The 20,763-nt window shown below is 44.7% G+C and overlaps 1 protein-coding gene across 1 annotated transcript in view; it reads left to right on the top strand.

Annotated features, from left to right (window-relative positions):
- The window catches only part of LOC141092872 (uncharacterized), a 135,491-nt gene that overhangs the window by 47,469 nt on the left and 67,259 nt on the right, over window positions 1–20,763 (top strand). Inside the window, exon 9 of the mRNA XM_073579181.1 lies at window positions 957–1,098. Within this exon, the coding sequence (XP_073435282.1) occupies window positions 957–1,098 (142 nt within the window). The remainder of the gene's footprint in view (window positions 1–956; window positions 1,099–20,763) is intronic.

A 20,763-nucleotide genomic window follows, 5' to 3' on the forward strand; every position in this document is an offset into this window, starting at 1 on the left:
GTTGTATCCTCCTTTTCATCTGAATGAGGAAATTGTTTTGCCTGGCACCTGTCCATCGCATTGAGAAGGCCCTCCACACCCTGGATGTGGTTAGGGCTCTGAGACGGTACATCTCGCGGGCGCCTCCCTTCCACAAGTCAGATGCCCTGTTCATACTTCCAGAGGGGCATAGGAAGGGTCTAGCCACTTCAAAAGCAACGCTAGCCAGGTGGATTCGCTTGGCTATTCAGGAATCCTACCGTGTCAGGAACGCACTTGTCCCAGCAGGGATTAAGGCGCACTCTACCCACTCAGTGGGCGCCTCTTGGGCAATTCGGCAGAACAGGTCTGCAAGGCTGCGACTTGGTCCAGTCTGCATACCTTTACATAACATTACCAAGTTCATTCTCGGGCCTCTGCGGATGCAGCTCTTGGCAGAAGCATTCTGCAATTGGCATTACTAGTGTTGAGTTAGTGGTACATGGGGTATTAGCAGTTGTATGCTCCCCACCCAGGGACTGCTTTAGGACGTCCCACTTTGTCCCCCAATGAGGTGTAGGAGAAATAGGGATTTTTGTGTACTCACCGTAAAATCCTTTTCTCCGAGCCAATCATTGGGGGACACAGCATACACCCTGTTTAGCCTATTGGCTCACTGTAACATTCTTCGGTTTTGACATAGTTATGGTTATTTGTTTAATGCTCCTGCTTTTTCACCGAACTGGAGAAATCTCAGCCAGTGAGAGGGTGTATACTGCAGGGGAGGAGTTTAAACTTTCTTCTGTGTTCACTTAGTGTCCTCCTAGTGGCAAGCAGCATAACGCCCAATGATTGGCTCGGAGAAAAGGATTTTACGGTGAGTACACAAAAATCCCTATTTTATTTACTGTGCTGGTGAAACGGAATGGGCCAGATTTAATTTGTTACATTGTAGTTTCAGCAGTGTGATGGCAAAGAACCTTAACTATCGCTTGCAGATCTCATAGTATTGGTGATTGTGTCGCTGGTTCTTGGCTATGTGGACAGTCACAATTATTATACAAGCTCTCCTGTAAAATTCACCCTTTCTTTGGTGTCCATCATGCCACTCTCCTACTATATTGGAATGGCTATAGCTAGGTAAGTGCATCTTTGGTAAAGAAATGTATGGGAATACCAAGTATTTTCCCTTAACTGAGGAACAGTGGTGAGTGATTTTCATTCCCATTTGACGATATAAATTGCAACTTAGTGTTGCAAGGTAAACTACTTTAGCGTGTGTGCACCTTTTTTATCACAGATCAACAGATGTTTGTTAAACTGGTGATTTTGGCAATTTATTTTGTACAATTTTTTTTTAACCCCTTAATGCCATTGGACAGAATAGTACATCCAATGGCAGTACCCCTGCTTTGATAAGGGCTCCAGCGGTGAGCCCGCATCAAAGCCGGGACATGTCAGCTGTTTTGAACAGCTGACATGTGCCCGCAATAGGTGCAGGTGGAATCGTGATCCACCCGCACCTATTAACTTGTTAACCCCTTCACCCCCAAGGGTGGTTTGCACGTTCATGACCAGGCCAATTTTTACAATTCTGACCACTGTACCTTTATGAGGTCATAACTCTGGAACGCTTCCATGGATCCCGGTGATTCTGACATTTTCTCGTGACATATTGTACTTCATGTTAGTGGTAAAATTTCATTCAAATAACTTGCGTTTATTTGTGAGAAAAACTGAAATTTGGCGAAAATTTTGAAAATTTCGCAATTTTCCAACTTTGAATTTTTATGCCCTTAAATCACAGAGATACGGCACACAAAAAACTTGATAACTAACATTTCCCACATGTTTACTTTAGATCAGCACAATTTTGGAACCAAATTTTTTTTTTGTTAGGAAGTTATAAGGGTTAAAAGTTGACCAGCGATTTCTCATTTTTACAACACCATTTTATTTTTAGGACCACATCACATTTGAAGCCACTTTGAGGGGTCTATATGATAGAAAATACCCAAAAGTGACACCATTCTAAAAACTGAACCCCTGAAGGTGCTCAAAACCACATTCAAGAAGTTTATTAACCCTTTAGGTGCGTCACAGGAATTTTTTTGAATATTTAAAAAAAAAAAATGAACATCTAACTTTTTTTTTCATAAAAAAAATCAGGTTCAATTTTTTTTATTTTACCAAGGGTAATAGGAGAAATTGGACTGCAAAAGTTATTGTGCAATTTGTCCTGAGTACACAGATACCTGATATGTGGGGGGAACCACTGTTTCGGTGCATGGCAGAGCTCAGAATGGAAGGAGCGCCGTTTGACTTTTTCAATGCAAAATTGGCTGGAATTCAGATTGGACGCCATGTCACGTTTGGAGAGTCCCTGATGTACCTAAACAGTGGAAACCCCCTACAAGTGACCCCATTTTGGAAACTAGACCCCCCAAGGAACTTATCTAGATATGTGGTGAGAACTTTGAACCCACAAGGGCTTTACAGAAGTTTATAACGTACAGCGGTACAATTAAAAAATCATATTTTTTCCACAAAAATGATCTTTTCACCCCAATTTTTATTTTCCCAAGGGTAACAGGACCCTAAAAGTTATTGTGCAATTTGTCCTGAGTACGCGGATACCCCACATGTGGGGGTAAACCACTATTTGGGCGCATGGCAGAGCTCGGAAGGGAAGCAGCTCCATTTGACGTTTTTGGCTGGAATTGAGATCGGACACCATGTCGCGTTTGGAAAACTCCTGATGTACCAAAACAGTGGAAACCCCCCACAAATGACACCATTTTGTAAACTAGACCCCCCAAGGAACTTATCTAGATGTGTGGTGAGCACTTTGAACCCCCCAGTGCTTCACAGAAGTTTATAACGCCCGGGCGTGAAAATAAAAAATTCGTATTTTTTCCACAAACATGATCTTTTAGTCACCATTTTTTTATTTTCCCAAGGGTACCAGGAGAAATTGGACCCCAAAAGTTGTTGTCCAATTTGTCCTAAGTATGCTGATACCCCATATGTGGGAGAAAACTACTGTATGGGCACACGTCGGGGCTCGGAAGGGAAGTAGTGACGTTTTGGAATGCAGACTTTGATGGAATGGTCTGCGGGTGTCATGTTGCCTTTGGAGAGCCCCTAATGTACCTAAACAGTAGAAACCCCCCACAAATGACCCCATTTTGAAAACTAGACCCACTAAGGAACTTATCTAGATGTGAGGTGAGCACTTTGAACCCCCAGGGGCTTCACAGAAGTTTATAATGCCAGGGCATGAAAATAAAAAAATCGTATTTTTTCCAGAAACATGATCAATTAGTCCCCAATTTTTTCATTTCCCCATGGGTAACAGGATAAATTGGACCCCCAAAAGTTGTTGTCCAATTTGGCCTGAGTACGCTGACACCCCATATGTGGGAGAAAACTACTGTATGGACACACGTCGGGGATCGGAAGGGAAGCAGTGACGTTTTGGAATGCAGACTTTGATGGAATGGTCTGCGGGTGTCATGTGCGTTTGGAGAGCCCCTGATGTACCTAAACTATTGAAACTCCCCACAAGTGACCCCATTTTGGACACTAGACCCCCCACGGAACTTATCTAGATGTGTGGTGAGCACTCTGAACCCCCAAGTGCTTCACAGAAGTTTATAACACTCGGACGTGAAAATAAAAAAATCATTTTTTTCCACAAAAATGATATTTTTGCCCCCAATTTTTTATTTTCCTAAGGGTAACAGGAGAAATTGGACCCCAAAAATTGTTTTGCAATTTGTCCTGAGTAGGCTGATACCCTACATGTGGGGGTAAAACACTGTTTGGGCGCATGGCAGAGCTTGGAAGGGAAGGAGCACCATTTGACTTTTTCAACTCCGAATTGGCTGGAATTGAGATCAGACGCCATGTTGCATTTGGAGAGCCCCTGATGTGCCCAAAAAGTGGAAACCCCCGAATTATAACTCCAACCCTAACCCCAACACACCCCGAGCCCTAACCCTAGCCCTAGCCCTAACCCTAATGGGAAAATGGAGATAAATACTTTTTTTTTTAATTTTATTATTTTTCCCTAACTAAGGGGGTGATATCGGGGGGGTTTGATTTACTATTTATGGCGGTTTTTATGTTTGGCGGCTGTCGCACGCTAAAAGACGCTTTTTATTGTAAAAATAGTTTTTGCATCACCATATATTGAGAGCTATAATTTTTCCGTATTTTGACCCACCGTGTCATGTGAGGTCTTATTTTTTGCGGGACGAGTTGACGTTTTTATTGGTACCATTTTCGGGCACGTGACATTTTTTGATCGCTTTTTATTCCTATTTTTGGGACGCAGAATGAACAAAAACCAGCGTTTCATGAATTTCTTTTGGGGGGGGTGCGTTTACACCGTTCCGCGTGCGGTAAAATTGATAAAGCGGTTTTATTCTTCGGGTCAGTACGGTTACAGCGATACCTCATTTAGGTCGTTTTTTTTATGTTTTTGTCGGTTTTATGCAATGAAAACTATTTTATATAAAAAATAATAATTTTTGCATCGCTTTATTCTGCGAGCTATAACTTTTTTTTATTTTTTCGCTGATGATGCTGTGTGGCGGCTCGTTTTTTGCGGGACAAGGTGACGTTTTCAGCGGTACCATGGATATTTATATGCGTCTTTTTGATCGCGCGTTATTACACTTTTTGTTTGGCGGTATGATAATAAATCATTATTTTTTGCTTCGTTTTTTATTTTGTAAGGGGTTCGCTAAAGGGGTTAACTAATGGGACAGTTTTATAGGGCGGGTCATTACGGACGCGGCGATACCTAATATGTGTACTTTAATTTTTTTTTTTTTTGTTTTTTATTTCCAAAAAATGGATTTATTGGGGGAATATTTTTTTTTTTTCTAATTTGGCGATTTTTTTTTTTTTTTTTTTTTTTTTTTTTTTTTTTATTTTAACACTTTTTTTTTTTTTTAATTTATTTATTTTTTTTTTTACTTTATTAAATAGTCCCAGGTGGGACATCACTGTCCTGTGACAGATCGCTGATCTGTCACATCACAGATCACTGTGACAGATCAGCAATCTGTCACAGGCAGTGCAGAAGGCTTCCTCATGCCTGCGCTTTGCAGGCACTGAGGAAGTCAGCTTCCTCAGGCCCCCGTCGCCATCTTGGATTCGGGGGCCTGGAGGAAAGGAGCCCCCCGCAGCAGCGCTGCACATTGCGCTGCCGTGGGGGGCTCAGGGAAGCACGGAGGGAGCCCCCTCCCTGCCGATGCTTCCCTTTAACCCCCGGTACACCGCGATCATGTTTGATCGCGGTGTGCAAGGGGTTAACGTGTCGGGGGCGGTCCGTGACCTCCCCTGACACATTGTGCCGGGTGTCAGCTGTGATAATCAGCTGACACCCGGCCGCGATCAGCGGCGCTCACCACGTGGGCGCCGCTGATCGCGCCGACGTACTATCCCGTCCATGGGCATAGGGGCCCAGGTCCCATGGACGGGATAGTACGTCGGATGGCAGAAAGGGGTTAAATCCCACTGTCAAACGCTGACAGCGGGACTTAACCAGAGCTTCCAGCCGCTGGGCCAGAAAAATGCGCATCGCCGACCCCTGTCACGTGATCGGGGGTCAGCGATGCGTTGCCATCACAACCAGAGGTCTCCTCGAGACCTCTATGGTTGTTGATGAGGCATTGCTATGAGTGCCACCCGGTGATCGGCGCTCATAGCAATGCTGTAATTCTGCTACATATAGGCGATCTGCTCATCGCCTATATGTAGCAGAGCCGATCCAGTAGTGGATGTTTCTAGCCTCCCATGGAAGCTATTGAAGTATGCCAAAATTGAAGTTTAAAATATGGAAAAAAATAAAGTTTACATCACCCCCCTTTCTCCCCATTCAAAATAAATGTGCCCTCGCCAACCAACCCCAGATAACGAAAAATGGAGACGCTACAGGTATTGGAAAATGTTTCAAATGTTTATTTATTTTAAGCAAACGTTTGGAATTTTTTTTCACCTCTTGGATAAAAAAAAAAACCTAGACATGTTTGGTGTCTATGAACTCGTAATGACATGGAGAATCATAATGGCAGGTTAGTTTTAGCATTTAGTGAACCTAGCAAAAAAGCAAAACAAAAAACAAGTGTGGGATTGCAATATTTTTTTTTTTTTTTTTTTTTTTGCAATTTTAACGCATTTGGAATTTTTTCCCCTGAGTACTCTACATGCTAAAACCAATGATGTTGTTCAAAAGTACAACTCGGCCCGTAAAAACTAAGCCCTCACATGGCCATATTGATGGAAAAATTAAAGTTATGGATCTGAGAAGGGAAGCGAAACCGAAAAAAGCTCCGGTCATTAAGGGGTTAAAGTTAGTAAATGTTTTATTAAAGTGAGTACAATCAGAAACGGGCTGTTTATATTTAGTTTGTTTTTTAAAATGTTTGTGTTTTTCTTTCTCATTTCGCAATACAGGGTGGGCCGTTTATATGAATAAATATAAAATACCTAACGGCACTAAGCGCAAAACCTTAGAGTGCACAGCAGCAAGTAATAGGACAAAAAACCACTCAATTTGTCCAAAAACATACAAAATAAAATTATATAAGGTTAACTTGCGCTAAAATGTACACCGGTTATATGCAAAACATAAAGCTATGACAAGTCAAATGACCAAATGAGAGGGCGGATTACCTTAAATAAACCTTGGTTGGCAAGAGAGGAATCATACCGGAGAAGAGAATCTTCAGGAGTGAATAAAGGAAAAGGTCCTTTCCAATGATAATCAATCGCTCTGAGATAACGGTTGTCTCTGATGCAAAAAGGTACAATCTCCCTGCACGCTGCTGTCCTGGCCGGAGACTAGCGTGCAGCTGGAGAGCGCCCAACCTGTGCAGCTTACAGGCGCCGCATAAGGGGCAAGCCTGCATTTATATGGATACACCTAAATAAAATGGGAAAGGTTGGTGATATCAACTTGCTGTTTGTGGCACATTAGTATATGGGAGAGGGGGAAACTTTTCAAGGTGGGTGGTGACCATGGCAGCTATTTTGAAGTTGACCATTTTGGATCCAACTTTGTAAAAAAAAATAATGTCCCTTGAGTCTATTCTAGTCTCATACTTATTTCAGGAAATCTGAAAATACATTAGCAGCAATATACTGAGAACCTATCTTTTGTATTAAATTATCTAATGAGCATGTGTAAATGTCATTGTGAAAGGAGGGGAAGCAGCGTCAGCTGTGATATCACTTATACACAGCTGATAACAGCATCCACCAATCACAATAAGTGTTACTTGTCATTACAATCAAGCCTGTGATAATGAGACTTGTGAAAAAATCTTGCGCAAAGTGGTAAAATTGCAAGATTATAAAGTGTGTGTGTGTGTCTGTATATATAATATATATACACAGCAATCTGTAATACTGTAGATTAGCCCCCGATCCGACCTGAAAGATGAAACTTATTTTTCTTATTCACCCGGGGGATGGGGGTGGTCTGGTCCAATGGGTGTCGCAGGTCCTGGTCCCGGCGCTTCCCATCTTCTTGCGACGCTGTCCTCCTGCTTCTTCACTGCTCCCTGGCATCACGCTCCTGCGCAGGTGCACTTATCTGTCCTGTTGAGGGCAGAGCAAAATACTGCAGTGTGCAGGCGCTGGGCTTCTGACCTTTCCCGGCGCCTGTGCACTGCAGTACTGTGCTCTGCCCTCAACAGGGCAGAGAAGTACACCTGCGCAGGAGGGTGATGTTGGGGAGCAATGAAGAAGCAGGAGGGCGGCATTGCAAGAAGATGGGAGGCCCCAGACCTGCGACACCCATCGGACCAGACCGCCCCTCCGGGTGAGTATAATAAAACTTATTTTTCTTCACTTGCAGGTCAGATCGGGGGCTTATCTAAAGCATTATAGAATGCTGTAGATAAGCCCTGAAAGGCAGTGGCCGCATCTTATAGCGGTCAAAACAGGTGATAGGTTTCCTTTTAATAATTTTCTGATATTTCCTTTAACCCCTTCACTCCAAAGCCTGTTTTGACCTTCCTGACCAGACTATTTTTACAATTTGGACCACTGTCACTTTGAGGTCATAACTCTGAAACTCTTCAATGGATCCCACTGATTTTAAGAGGTTTTTTTTCTTGTGACTTCATAATAGTGGTAACATTTTTGATATGACTTACATTTATTTTTGAAAACAAAACAGAAATTTGACGAAAATGTTGCAATTTTCAAACTTTTAATTTTTATGCCCTTAAATCAGTCCTATCGCACAAAATAGTTAATTATAACATTTCCCACCTGTATACTTTACATCAGCACAATTTTTGAAACATCATTTTTTTTTGTTTTTTTTTACGAAGTTATAAGGGTGACTTTGAGGGGCCTATATGACCGAAGATACCCAAAAGTGACATCATTCTAAAAACTGCACCCCTCAAGGTACTCAAAACCACATTCAAGAAGTTTATTAACCCTGCAGGTGCTTCACAGGAATTTTTGGAATGAGGAAGGAAAAAATAAACACTGTACTCTTCCCGTCTCCCATGACAGCACACCTGAGAGAGGGGATCCGCCCAGTTAGGACAGGAACCCTACTGAAGATAAAAGGGCAGTACCTCTCCCTTGCTTCAGTTGGGTTTCCTGTCCTGACAGGGATCTGTGTGCTGAAGACGGCGTGTCAAGATACCAATACCTGTGGAAGCGCCGTCCGTGGGTCCCCCGGGGGCTCAGCGTCCGAGCGGCCGTCAGCGCAGCACGGTCAGGGGTCCAGGTGCTCTTCCGTGGCTGCCGCGCCGCCCTAGACCACCCCCCCCTTCTGCCGATGTCCAGGAGGGGCGGCCGCATCTGGATTGCACCCCTCTGACGTCACGCGCAAGGCACGCTGGGAATGGGCGTGCCCGCGTGACGTCGGGGGCGGTGCCGGATCCAAGATGGCGGCACTCATGGAAAAAAACCGCTGGCTGGGGGGGGGGGCTGTCAATGGGCACCGGAGGAGGTGGAGAGTGCAGAGGATCCCTCTTAAAAAGAGGGATGACCACAGAAGATGCACTCATGCCCAATACTTCACAATAGAAGTGGGGCAAGAAGAGCTGCAGCAGAGGCAGCAGCAGGAACTCTCGCCAGATGCCTTGCCGAGCCGCCAGCATACCAGGAGCAGCCGCTCGAGTGGTGGGAGCTGCAGTCGTAAACACGACCGGCATGACTGAGACGTCCAGAAAAAACGTCAAAAGTGCATCTGAGGAGCCTCCGAGATCGGTACCCTTGATTGACAGCGGTGGTGAGTGATCTATGTGAATGTCACCCTTATGGAAACGGGTTTCCATTTTTCTGTTTGATCACTAGGGGTCGAGGAAGTCTAGCAGCAAAACAAAGAATAGAGAATGCGCCCTATGCAGAGACCCGCTGGCAGAAAGATCTCTGCGCTGACTGTATAAACAAAACCATACGGGATGACAGTGATTCTAAGACCAGACCCGGCCTACCTCCCCAAGGTGGTCCAAATGTTTCATAGGACTCAGGAGATCTCCTTGCCATCATTCTGTAATAATGCTAGAAACCCGGGGGAGCAAAAGTTCCATACATTGGATGTAAGGAGGGCTATATTACAACATCTGCCAATAACTAGTCAGTGGAGGAAAGATCAGTCCCTGTTTGTAGCCTTTCAGGGTAGTAGAAAAGTGTACGGGGTAGCTAAGAGTACTATTGCCAGATGGATCAGGGAGGCCATTATGTTATCCTACTCTGCAAGTGGCGCTCTGGTTCCAGAAGGCATCAAGGCTCACAACACCAGAGCCGTGGCTACCTCCTGGGCAGAGAAGGCTGAGGTATCGATTGAGCAGATTTGTAAAGCTGCTACTTTGTCCTCACCTTCAACCTTTTTTAAGCACTACTGACTTGATCCATCTTCCTCTACTGACCTAACCTTTGGTAGAAGGGTACTACAAGCGGTGGTCCCTCCCTAAGGTGTCTTATTCTACAAAAGTCTCTCAGGTGTGCCGTCATGGGAGATGGGAAAACACCAAGGTTACTTACCGGTAGCCAGTTTTTCCGGAGCCCATGACAGCACCTGTATATTCCCCCCCTTATCACTCCTCTGGTGTGCACTATAGTTTGGGTGCTTGTTTAGTTAAATATAATGTGGTGAGAGTTTTTACCATGTGTACTAACCCGGGGGGCCTCTCATGCTCTGTAAACTGAAGCGAGGGAGAGGTACCGCCCTTTTATCTTCAGTTCCTGTTTTGACTGGGCGGATCCCCTCTCAGGTGTGCCGTTGTGGGGAAGGTGACCGGACGAACGGACTTGTTAGAAGGGACGGTTTGTGCACTTTAGACAGATGTTGGTAATGACAGAAGGGAAACAGCTGGGAAAAAGTGTAGAATGGGTGCAGTACCCTGGTTTGACCACAGGATGGCAGGGGGGAGTGTGAGCACAGGACTTGACAGCAGCTTATGGCTCTAGAAACCGTTAATTATACCCCATATGTGGGGGGAATCTCCTGTTTGGGTGCACAGCAGGGCTCGGATTCACTTTCTGAATGTAAAATTTGCTGGCATAATTAGCGGACTCCATGGCATGTTTGGAGATCCCCTGATATGCCTAAACAGTAGAAACCCACCCCCAACAAGTGACAGTTTTGGAAACTAAACCCCTTAGGGAACTTATCTAGATGTGTTTTGAGCACCTTGAAACCACAGGTGTTTCACAGAAGTTTATAACGTTAAGCTATGAAAATAAATAACATTTTTACCACAAAAATCTTTTAACTCCAAACTTTGTTTTTTCACAAGAGTAATAATAGAAAATGGACTCCATTGTAATTTCTCCTGAGTTCGCCGATGCCCCACATGTGGTCAAAACCTACTTTTAAGGCACAGTGCAAAGCTCAAAAGAGAAGTAGCGCCATTTTACAGCACAGATTTTGCTGCACTGGTTTGAGGGTGACATGTCACACTGGCAAGAGCCCCTGAGGTGCCTAAACAGCAGAACCTGCCATAAGTGACCCCATTTTATAAAATAAACATGTCAATTATTCTAGGAGTGCAGTGATTATATTGACACCACAGGTGTGTCACAGAATGGAAGAAAGAAAATTAAATTTTTGCCAGCAAAATTGTTAGCCCCAAATTTTACATTTTCATACTGGGAAAATGGTTAAAAAAAAAAAAATGGCACCCAAATTTGTCCCATAATTTCTGCTGAATGTAGGCATACCTCATGTGGCTGTACAGTACTGCATAGCCATACGGAGAGACTCGGGAGGGAGAGCGCTATTTGGCTTCTGCAGCGCAGATTCTCTCACCCATGACAGCACCACGGAGAGAGGGGTCCGCCCATCAAGGACAGGAACCTACAGATAAAAAGGCGGCACCTCTCCTCCGCCCCCAGTTGGGTTCCTGTCCTTGACGGGTGACCCGTGGAACTAAAAGCAGCGGCAGCAGCTTACCGGAGATGGAAGAGGAGTCCAGGGCCGCCCCGTTCGCAGTCCAGCAGCGGGGAGGCCCCTGTCGCGGCGGGGTCGGTTCCTGAAGCCGCCACCGCTGCAGCTGATGGGCTGTTCAGGGTGAGCGGGCGGGGGTGGACCGAGCCGCCGCTCCGGAGAGGAGAATGGGGCTGGGAGACGCCGGCACACGCGGGCAGCGCCGTGGTACGGAGGTGTACCAAGATGGCGCTGCCCCGGAAATAAAGTGACGACTTCCGGGTCCGCGCGGTGCGCGCTCCCCGGGGCACAGCGGTGCAGGCCGGGAGAAGCAGGTGATGTTATCGCCGGGAAATTTAAAAAAGGGAACGCTGGAGCTGCTCCATGCTGGAAGCGTCCTGTGAACATGGAGGGCAGCGACCAGCATGAGCAGCAGCCAATACAGCAGCCTAAACAGCAGCAGCAGCAACATAGGCAACACCACCATCGCCGGCAAAAAGATAAGGACGGGCAGGAGAGCCGGTCCAGTAGTCACTCCACGCAGCGGAGCAAATCGACTGCAAGGAGCAAGTCACCTGCCGTGGATCGCCCAGTGAGGGATTCGAATCCACCTCCAGAACCGGTACCTGCAACCGCGCATAGGGGGTAAGTGATCTACTTGAATGTTCCCCATTGTAATAGACTTCTTTCCCTTATTGGGGAAAGAAGAAAAAAAACAAAACAGGGAATGCCCCACCTGTAAAAGCCCATTACCAGCTTCCTGAGGTAAAAAACTATGCGACTCCTGCATACAGGAAGTTCTCTGTGACGAAACCCCGAATGACGTGAGTCTGATGAAACCTCCATTGGATCCTTTCACTATAATGAGGCAGCAAAGTTACTCTGGACTCCGTCTGGCCCCTGTTCAGCAGTGTCCTTCTTTTCAGAAGTGCACAAAGCTGTGACTGATGGCACTTTTATGCAATCCTAAAAAGACAGACACCGCCGGATCACAGGTCCCATGGCATCCACAGTGCTTCCATCTGCCTCATTATAGGGAATCTTCGGCCAGAGGTTCAGTCTGAACGACATATTTTCAGAGATTTACACGGAATCCCCGGTGTGAACGCAGGATAAATGTGTGCCGAGCCTTACTGCGATCTTTCGGAGGCAGAATGAAAAAATCAACAGCATGTGAAGAACTGGTTTTATTTTCTTACACCATTGCTCGTGCGGTATAAGTGAGTAAGCGTCTTTATTCTTCGAGTCTGTGCAATGGCAGATTTATATCGGGTTTTTATGTTTGGCTGCTGTCACACACTAAAAGACGGTTTAAATTGCGAAAACTAGATTTTGCATCGCCACAGTTTGAGAGCTATAATTTTTCAATATTTCGGCCAACAGTCATGTGGTGATTTGTTTTTTACGGACCGAGCTGACTTATTTTATTGGTACTTTTTTCGGACACATGGCATTTCTTGATCGCTTTCTATTCCGATTTTTGGGAGACTGAACAAAAAACAGTAATTCAGGAATATATATAATATAATATAATTTTTTTTTTTTTTTTTTTGCATTGTCCCAGTATGGAACATTACTGTACTACATCAGAACGTTGACATTGGAGCAGCATCTGACAGGCAAGGAAGGAAGCGTCTCAGATCCTGTTCTCAGCAGTCACTGGGAAGCCACCTTCCCTGCAGGACCCAGAAGGACCCTACGGCTGTTCTCATCAGTGGTTTGCACCTGTGCTGCCCCAGCATTTATCAATGGAGGTCTGCTGCATCCTGCTAGTGCATTAGTCAGGGTTTTGGTGAGTCAACCTTTCAAATGTTTTTTAATTTTTGGGAATTTTTTCGTTATGTGCGCTGTCTTCATGGAGACCATCAGGACAACGCGATCGCTTTTGAGGCAGTCGCTGCAATCAAACGATTCCTGTAACTGTCAATGAGACTTGGGCACCTCTCAACAGGTATTTTTGCCCACTCCCCAAGAGCAAACTGCTCCAGTTGTTTTGTGTTTGAAGGCTGCCTTTGCAAATGGCATGTTTCAGCTCTTTCCAAAGATGCTCAATAGGACTTATGTCAGGGCTCATAGAAGGCCACTTCAGAATAGTCTAATGTTTTCCTCTTTGCCATTCTTGGGTGTTTTTAATATGTGTTTTGGGTCATTATCCTGTTGCAAGACCCATGACCTGCAAATGAGACCAAGCTGACACTGGGCAGCAAGTTTCTCGAGTATCCCTTGATAGTCTTGAGATTTCATTGTACCCTGCACAGATTCTAGACACCTCATGCCAGATGCAGCAAAGCAGCCCTAGAACATAGTTGGGTCCATATATATTTGGACAGACAACATTTTTCTAACTTTGGTTCTAGACATTACCACAATGAATTTTAAACAAAACAATGCAGATGCAGTTTGGACTTTTCAATCTTCATTTGAGGGTATCCACATTAAAATTGGATGAAGGGTTTAGGAGTTTCAGCTCCTTAACATGTGACACCCTGTTTTTAAAGGGACCAAAAGTAATTAGATTAAATAATTGTAAATAAAATGTTCATTTCTAGTACTTGGTTGAAAAACCCTTTATTGGCAATGACTGCCTGAAGTCTTGAACTCATGGACATCACCAGATGCTGTGTTTCCTCCTTTTTTATGCTCTGCCAGACCTTCACTGTGGTGGTTTTCAGTTGCTGTTTGTTTGTGGGTCTTTCTGTCTGAAGTTTAGTCTTTAACAAGTGAAATGCAAGCTTAATTGGGTTGAGATCAGGTGACTGACTTGGCCATTCAAGAATATTCCACTACTTTGCTTTAATAAACTCCTGGGTTGCTTTGGCTTTGTTTTGGGTCATTGGTCGTCATTTCATACTACAGATGGACAATCCGTTTGGCTGCGTTTGGCTGGATCTGAGCACACAGTGTGGCTCTGAATACCTCAGAATTCATTCGGCTGCTTCTGTCCTGTCACATCATCAATAAACACTAGTGACCCAGGGCCACTGGCAGCCATGCATGCCCAAGCCATCACACTGCCTCCGCCGTGTTTTACAGATGATGTGGTATGCTTTGGATCATGAGCTGTACCACACCTTCGCCATACTTTTCTCTCTCCATCATTCTGGTGGAGGTTGATCTTGGTTTCATCTGTCCAAAGAATGTTCTTCCAGAACTGTGCTGGCTTTTTTAGATGTTTTTTTAGCAAAGTCCAGTCTAGTCTTTTTATTCTTGATGCTTATGAGTGACTTGCACCGTGCAGTGAACCCTCTGTATTTAATTTCATACAGTCTTCTCTTTATGGTAGATTTGGATATTGATATGCCTACCTCCTGTAGAGTGCTGTTCACTTAGTTGGCTGTTGTGAAGGGGTTTCTCTTCACCATGGATACTATTCTGCGATCATCCACCACTGTTGTCTTCCATGGGCGCCCAGGTCTTTTTGCCTTGAGTTCACCAGTGCTTTCTTTCTTTCTCAGGATGTACCAAACTGTAGATTTTGCCATGCCTAATGTTGTAGCAATTTCTCGGATGGGTTTTTTCTGTTTTTGCAGCTTAAGGATGGCTTGTTTCACCTGCATGGAGAGCTCCTTTGACCGCATGTTTTCTTCACAGCAAAACCTTCCACATGCAAGCACCACACCTCAAATCAACTCCAGACCTTTTATCTGCTTAATTGAGTGACATAACGAAGGGATTGCCCACACCTGTCCATGAAATAGCCTTGGAGTCAATTGTCCAATTACTTTTGGTCCCTTTAAAAATAGGGTGGCACCTGTTAAGGAGCTGAAACTCCTAAACCCTTCATCCAATTTTAATGTGGATACCCTCAAATGAAAGCTGAAATTCTGAACTTCAACTGCATCTGAATTGTTTTGTTTAAAATTCATTGTGATAATGTCTAGAACCAAAATTAGAAAAATGTTCTCTGTCCAAATATATATGGACCTAACTGTAAGACACTGAGCTTATTCAGGTAGAGGAGGCCCCAAGATCAGTCTATCCAGGAAGAGATGTTTTGGGGTCTCAGATCCCAGAAGCTAGTGTTCTCGGTAAACAGTCATATCTGAGCGATGATCCTGGAGGAATGGGAAGAAGCTGAGAAACGTCTGATACCTCAAGGCTTCAGGATGTGGTTGCCCTTAGAACCTGAGGGATATCGAGGTGTGGGAAGAGGTTCCCAAGATCGACATTCGGGTGGCCAAAAAAACTTCCATACCCTTTGAGGACTCCTCGAGTTTGAGAGCCAATGGATAGGGAGGCTGATAACTTTTAAGAAGGCCTGGGAAGCGTAAGCAGAAATATTGAAAGCCAATATAGCAGCTACCTCAGTTGCTAGATCCATGGTTTTTGTGGATTGGTTAACTAGAGGAACATCTGAGTAATAGAGAAGACATCTTAGCATCCCTTCCCCTATGGAAGTCAGCCATGGGGTTCATAGCCGATGCCTCCTGTGAAGTCGCTGAAGTTAACAGCTAGGAACAGTTCTTCATCCAAATGACCCTGCGGGCCACATTGAATAAAGACTTGATCTGGGGAAAACTCCTCTAAAAAATTTGTGCTCTATTACCTTCTCAGGGCTGAGTGTTTGTTTGGGCCGGCCCTAGATGACATTCTGACAAAATCGCCAGACAAAAAGTTTGGGTTCCCTGATGATAGAGCTAGGAGGTTTCACTCCTTTCAGAGACCCAGGCCATCCCAGAGAGCGGAATATAAATCTAGGGGGAAAACTAGTAAGTGGAGTTATCTGAAAGGAGGGAGAGGTATAAGCTCCCTTTTTGGGTCAAGTTCAGGACCAAGGTAGCAATGATGCAAATCATATAGGAGGGAGGCTCAGACAGTTCGCAAAGAACTGGCGACATATCACCCAGGATCAATGGACACTAAGTACCATTGCGGAAGGGTGCGTGATAGTTTTCAGGGGCGCCTGCTGAGAGATTTATAGCGCCTCGCTCCCTGGGCACCAGTTCCCTTGTGTGCTCAGACATACGAGAACTGGTGGCTAAAGCAGTGATAATACCAGTTCCTCGGTTGGAGGAAGGCCAAGGTCACTACTTAAACCTGTTTACCATCAGGCCCTCAGGCGAAGCCCGCACTACAGTGAACCTAAAACCGTTGAATTTCTGGGTGAAGTACAAGAGGTTCAGGATGGAATCAATAAGGTCAACAATTCCCCTGATAAACAAAGAAGCAGTTATGTGCACGTTAGACCTGAAAAGTGCCTATTTACAGGTACCGGTACATCCATCTTATCAAGTGCTTTTGGTTTGCAGTAAAAATTTTAAGATTGGAACTACCACTTTCAATTTCAGTGCCTTCCCTTTGGTCTAGCCTTGGCACCCTGTGTCTTCTCGAAGCTGGTCATGGAAATCGTGGCCTTTCCAAAACGGGGTATAATTATAATCCCATACCTGGACGACTTCCTGCTTGTAGCCTACTCGGAAGAACTTCAGGCTCACAGAGGACGATTGCAACTTTGGAACATCTAGGTTAGATCCTAAACCTGAAGAAATCAGACTTAGAACCAAGATCCAGAAAAAACTTCCTGGGGGTCCTACTGGATTCCAAGCTAAGAACTTCCTTCTTGCCAGAGGAGAAACGGAGGTCCTTAAAGGACAAGATTTTGCTGTAAATGAAGTCAGTTCCATCAGAACGGCAGTGAAGATCCTAGGGCTATTGACATCTTGCATTCCTTGTTTGGTGAGCCCAGTTCCATTCCAGGAGTCTTCAAAGGGCTATACTATCCTCTTGGGACAGAAGCCAGGTGACGCTCAACAGAAGAACTTGCTTATCCTTGGCAGTAAGGAAAATCCCTGCTCTGGTGGACGGTTCCCAGGAATATTCAGCAAGGAAATCCCGTGGAATACTTTTCCTTGTGTATAGTAATCACCACAGATGCCAGCAAGGATGGTTGGGGAGTGCACTTGACAGGTAAATATTACAGGGATATTGGGCTCCACCTAAGTATTTGAGTTTTTTGGGGTGTTTTTACCACAGTATTTATAAGCCAAAACCAGGAGTGGGTAAAAATTCAGAAGTAGTGACATGTTTCTATTATACTTTTCCTCTGATTTTGTTCCACTCCTGAGTTTGGCTTATAAATACTGAGGTAAAATACTGACCAAATACTGTCACTTCCTCTCCCCACGGATTTAATTAACAGGTATATTTCAGTTGTTTTATAATTTTATGTGTTGGCCCTTGCCTCACACTTTGTACTAACAATTTCCCGTGCCCTGATAGGTTGTCTCCTTCCCTAATGTTCCCCCTTTTTTCCCCCTCTGAGTTGATATGGGCTTATCTCCTGCATATTCCATTTTAATTTACATCTTGAGGTCCCATTATTGTAGGACAGTCTAGCTGTCATTACACTTATGATTCCCTTTGCTTTCTAATTGCAACTATGCTAATTATGCAAATTGTTTCTTCAGAGAGGAAGAGGACTAGAACTCTAGTGCCACCTATTGGAAGTAGCAATCCTAAAAGTCAATGTCGACCCTTTAAGGAGCCTTGTTACATGACTTAAAATAAAGGCCAAGCCAGAATCTCAGTTTGCAGACACTGTTTCGGGGTACTGCCCCTCGTCAGTGCAGTAACAACCAGAGCCAGTGCTACTTCCAATAGGTGGCACTAGAGTTCTAGTCCTCTTCCTCTCTGAAGAGACAATTTGCATAATTGGCATATTTCCCAGAGGAGCATTGCGGCTTTAAGTCTCCTCATCTCGACATGCTTAGCATGTCATTCTCCGCAAGGAGAAATGATACTAAATGCAACTATGAACTCTGTACAACCAATGATTGTTCCTGACCATTAATACTCATTTTGCTGGGACTCTACGCTGTCAAAGCAACATGTGTAATGATGCATTTACTTGGTTACATCCTTATACTTTGCAGTAATATTTGATCACACCCCAATTATGAGTTTCTATGCACATGTATCCGGATTGTCCTTGAGAGCAAAACTAGTTCTGACTTCATTGCAACTGGCACATCATGACACGACGCTTCCATTGGCAGTTGGTAGAATCATGTGACCAGCGGATTACTGTGGTGACCAACGTGTCGCCATGTTGTGCCCCCCTATGGGTGTCTTTAAATCTTTTGACCAATTAAAGTTTGACGCCTAGAGTGTCACAGCGCTGCATCTCCTTGGGAACACTCTCTCTAGTCTTGCACCATGGAGAACGTGATCTACTAGAACTTACTCCTCATTAAGATAAGATAATCCTTTAATCGTCCCACCATGGAGAAATTCAGAGCATTACAGCAGCAAGGCAGGAACAAGTACAGATGCATAAAGGCATTACATTGACAGTAGGTAGGTACATATACGAACAAAAAAAAATGTAACCGGACTGTCACAACTTTGGATCTATCAGTTCTCTGTTTGGGTCGTTCTCCGTTTTGGACAGTGCTGGTTATACAGCCTAACTGCAGCAGGAAGGAAGGACTTTCGATAGCGCTCCCTCTCACATTTAGGATGAAGTAGCCGGTCACTGACAGTACTGCACATCTTTGTCACGGTCTCATGCATGGGATGGGAATCATTCTGCACCATGTAGCTCACCTTGGCCAGTATCCTCCTGTCGCCTACTTCCTGAACTAGGTCAAGGGGGCATCCCAGGACAGAGCTGGCCCTTCTAAGGCCTCTTTCATACTTCAGTTTTTTGCATCAGTTATAATCCGTCAAAAAGGCGGACAAGCGGATCCGTTCTAAACTGATGTGAACGGATGGCACAGGATCCGTTTTCAGACGGATCCTGAAAATGAAGAAATTTAAAGTGTGAGTGTGAGTGTCTGGAGGATCGCCAGAGAAAAAAACGTTACAAGCTCCATTTGGAAATCTTTGAGGATGGTGACGGACAGCAACTTTTGGCGGATCCTCACAAAAAACGGATGCAACGGACAGCAATCCGTCACAATCCGCCATTAATGCAAGTCAATGGGAAAAAAACGGATCCTCAAAAAAAAATTGAGGATCCGTTTTTTTCAAAACCTGGCGGATTGTGACTGATTGTAAAAAACGGAAGTGTGAAAGAGGCCTAATCAGTTTGTCCAGCCTATTCCTGTCCCTGGTTGATATGCCACTACCCCAGCACGCCACACCAAAGAAGATGACTGATGCCACAACAGAGTTGAAAGATGCAAGGAGTGCCTCTCAGCCTTCTGAGCAGATAAAGCCTGCTTTGGCCCTTCCTGTACACTGCATCCAAGTGATGGGCCCAGTCAAGCTTATTATTGAGGATCACACCAAGGTACTTATAGGTGTCGATTATCTCAATGTCATTTCCCTGAATGTTCACCACTACTGGTGGATTTTTGCCCTTCCGAAAGTCCACCACCAATTCCTTGGTCTTCCCGGAATTAATCCTAAGGTGGTTCCTCTGACACCACTCCACAAAAGCTTGGTTAGTATCTCTGTACTCTTTCATCTCCTCCTGTGATGAGGCCTACTATTGCAGAGTCATCAGAATACTTCTGCAAGTAGCAGCTAGATGAGTTGCACCTAAAATCCGCAGTGTACAGTGTGAAGAGAAAAGGTGCAAGAACTGTACCTTGAGGTGCCCCTGTATTGCAGATCACTGTGTCTGACACACTGTCCCAAACTTTTACAAACTGAGGTCGGTTCGTGAGGTAGTTAAGGATCCAGGTGGAGAGTTGGAGGTCCACACCAACAAGGCCCAGCTTGTCTCTCAGTAGACCTGGCTGTATGGTGTTAAAAGCACTAGAGAAATCGAAGTACATTATTCTCACAGTGTTCCCAGGTTTCTCCAGGTGAGAGAGAGTCCTATCTAGAAGGTGGATAATGGCATCGTCCACACCAATGCCCGGCCTGTAGGAAAACTGGAGAGGGTCCATATCCGAGCTCGCTAGAGGACGGAGACGTGTGAGAACCAATCTCTCTAATATCTTCATCAGGTGTGATGTCAATGCTACAGGTCTATAGTCATTAAGGTCTTTCGGATAAGGTTTCTTCGGAACTGGTACCACACACCACACCACATTACACCACATTGTTAGAAGCCGCCTTTACAGGTGGCATCTAAAGTTCACCAATTTATACTACATAGTTGGCTACATCTCTGACCTTTTATACCTTACGTTGATATAGGTGGCACAGCACTTTGCACGCCCTTACCAAAATAATTACTTACCATTACTGTAACTGCTGGATTCTGATATCAGAGTTGCACTCCCCTGATTCCTCGCCATTGATAATGAAATGAGTCGGTGAGTTGTAGGGTTATGTTTTTCTGTAAGGTGTATTTTCACACATTGTTACTGCTCCATATGGAGGGTACATCTTCATCATGGCAACTGGGTGAGATTGAACCTTTCTTATCCTGCACTGGTAATATTAAACCTCAACACAAAAATGGTTAAAGTGCCATTTTCCTAATTGTGATAGTTGTGCTC

The sequence above is a fragment of the Dendrobates tinctorius genome, unplaced genomic scaffold (assembly GCF_039654945.1).
Source record: "Dendrobates tinctorius isolate UK_male_01 unplaced genomic scaffold, ASM3965494v1 ptg000062l, whole genome shotgun sequence".
In the NCBI taxonomy this organism is placed as follows: Eukaryota; Metazoa; Chordata; class Amphibia; order Anura; family Dendrobatidae; genus Dendrobates; species Dendrobates tinctorius.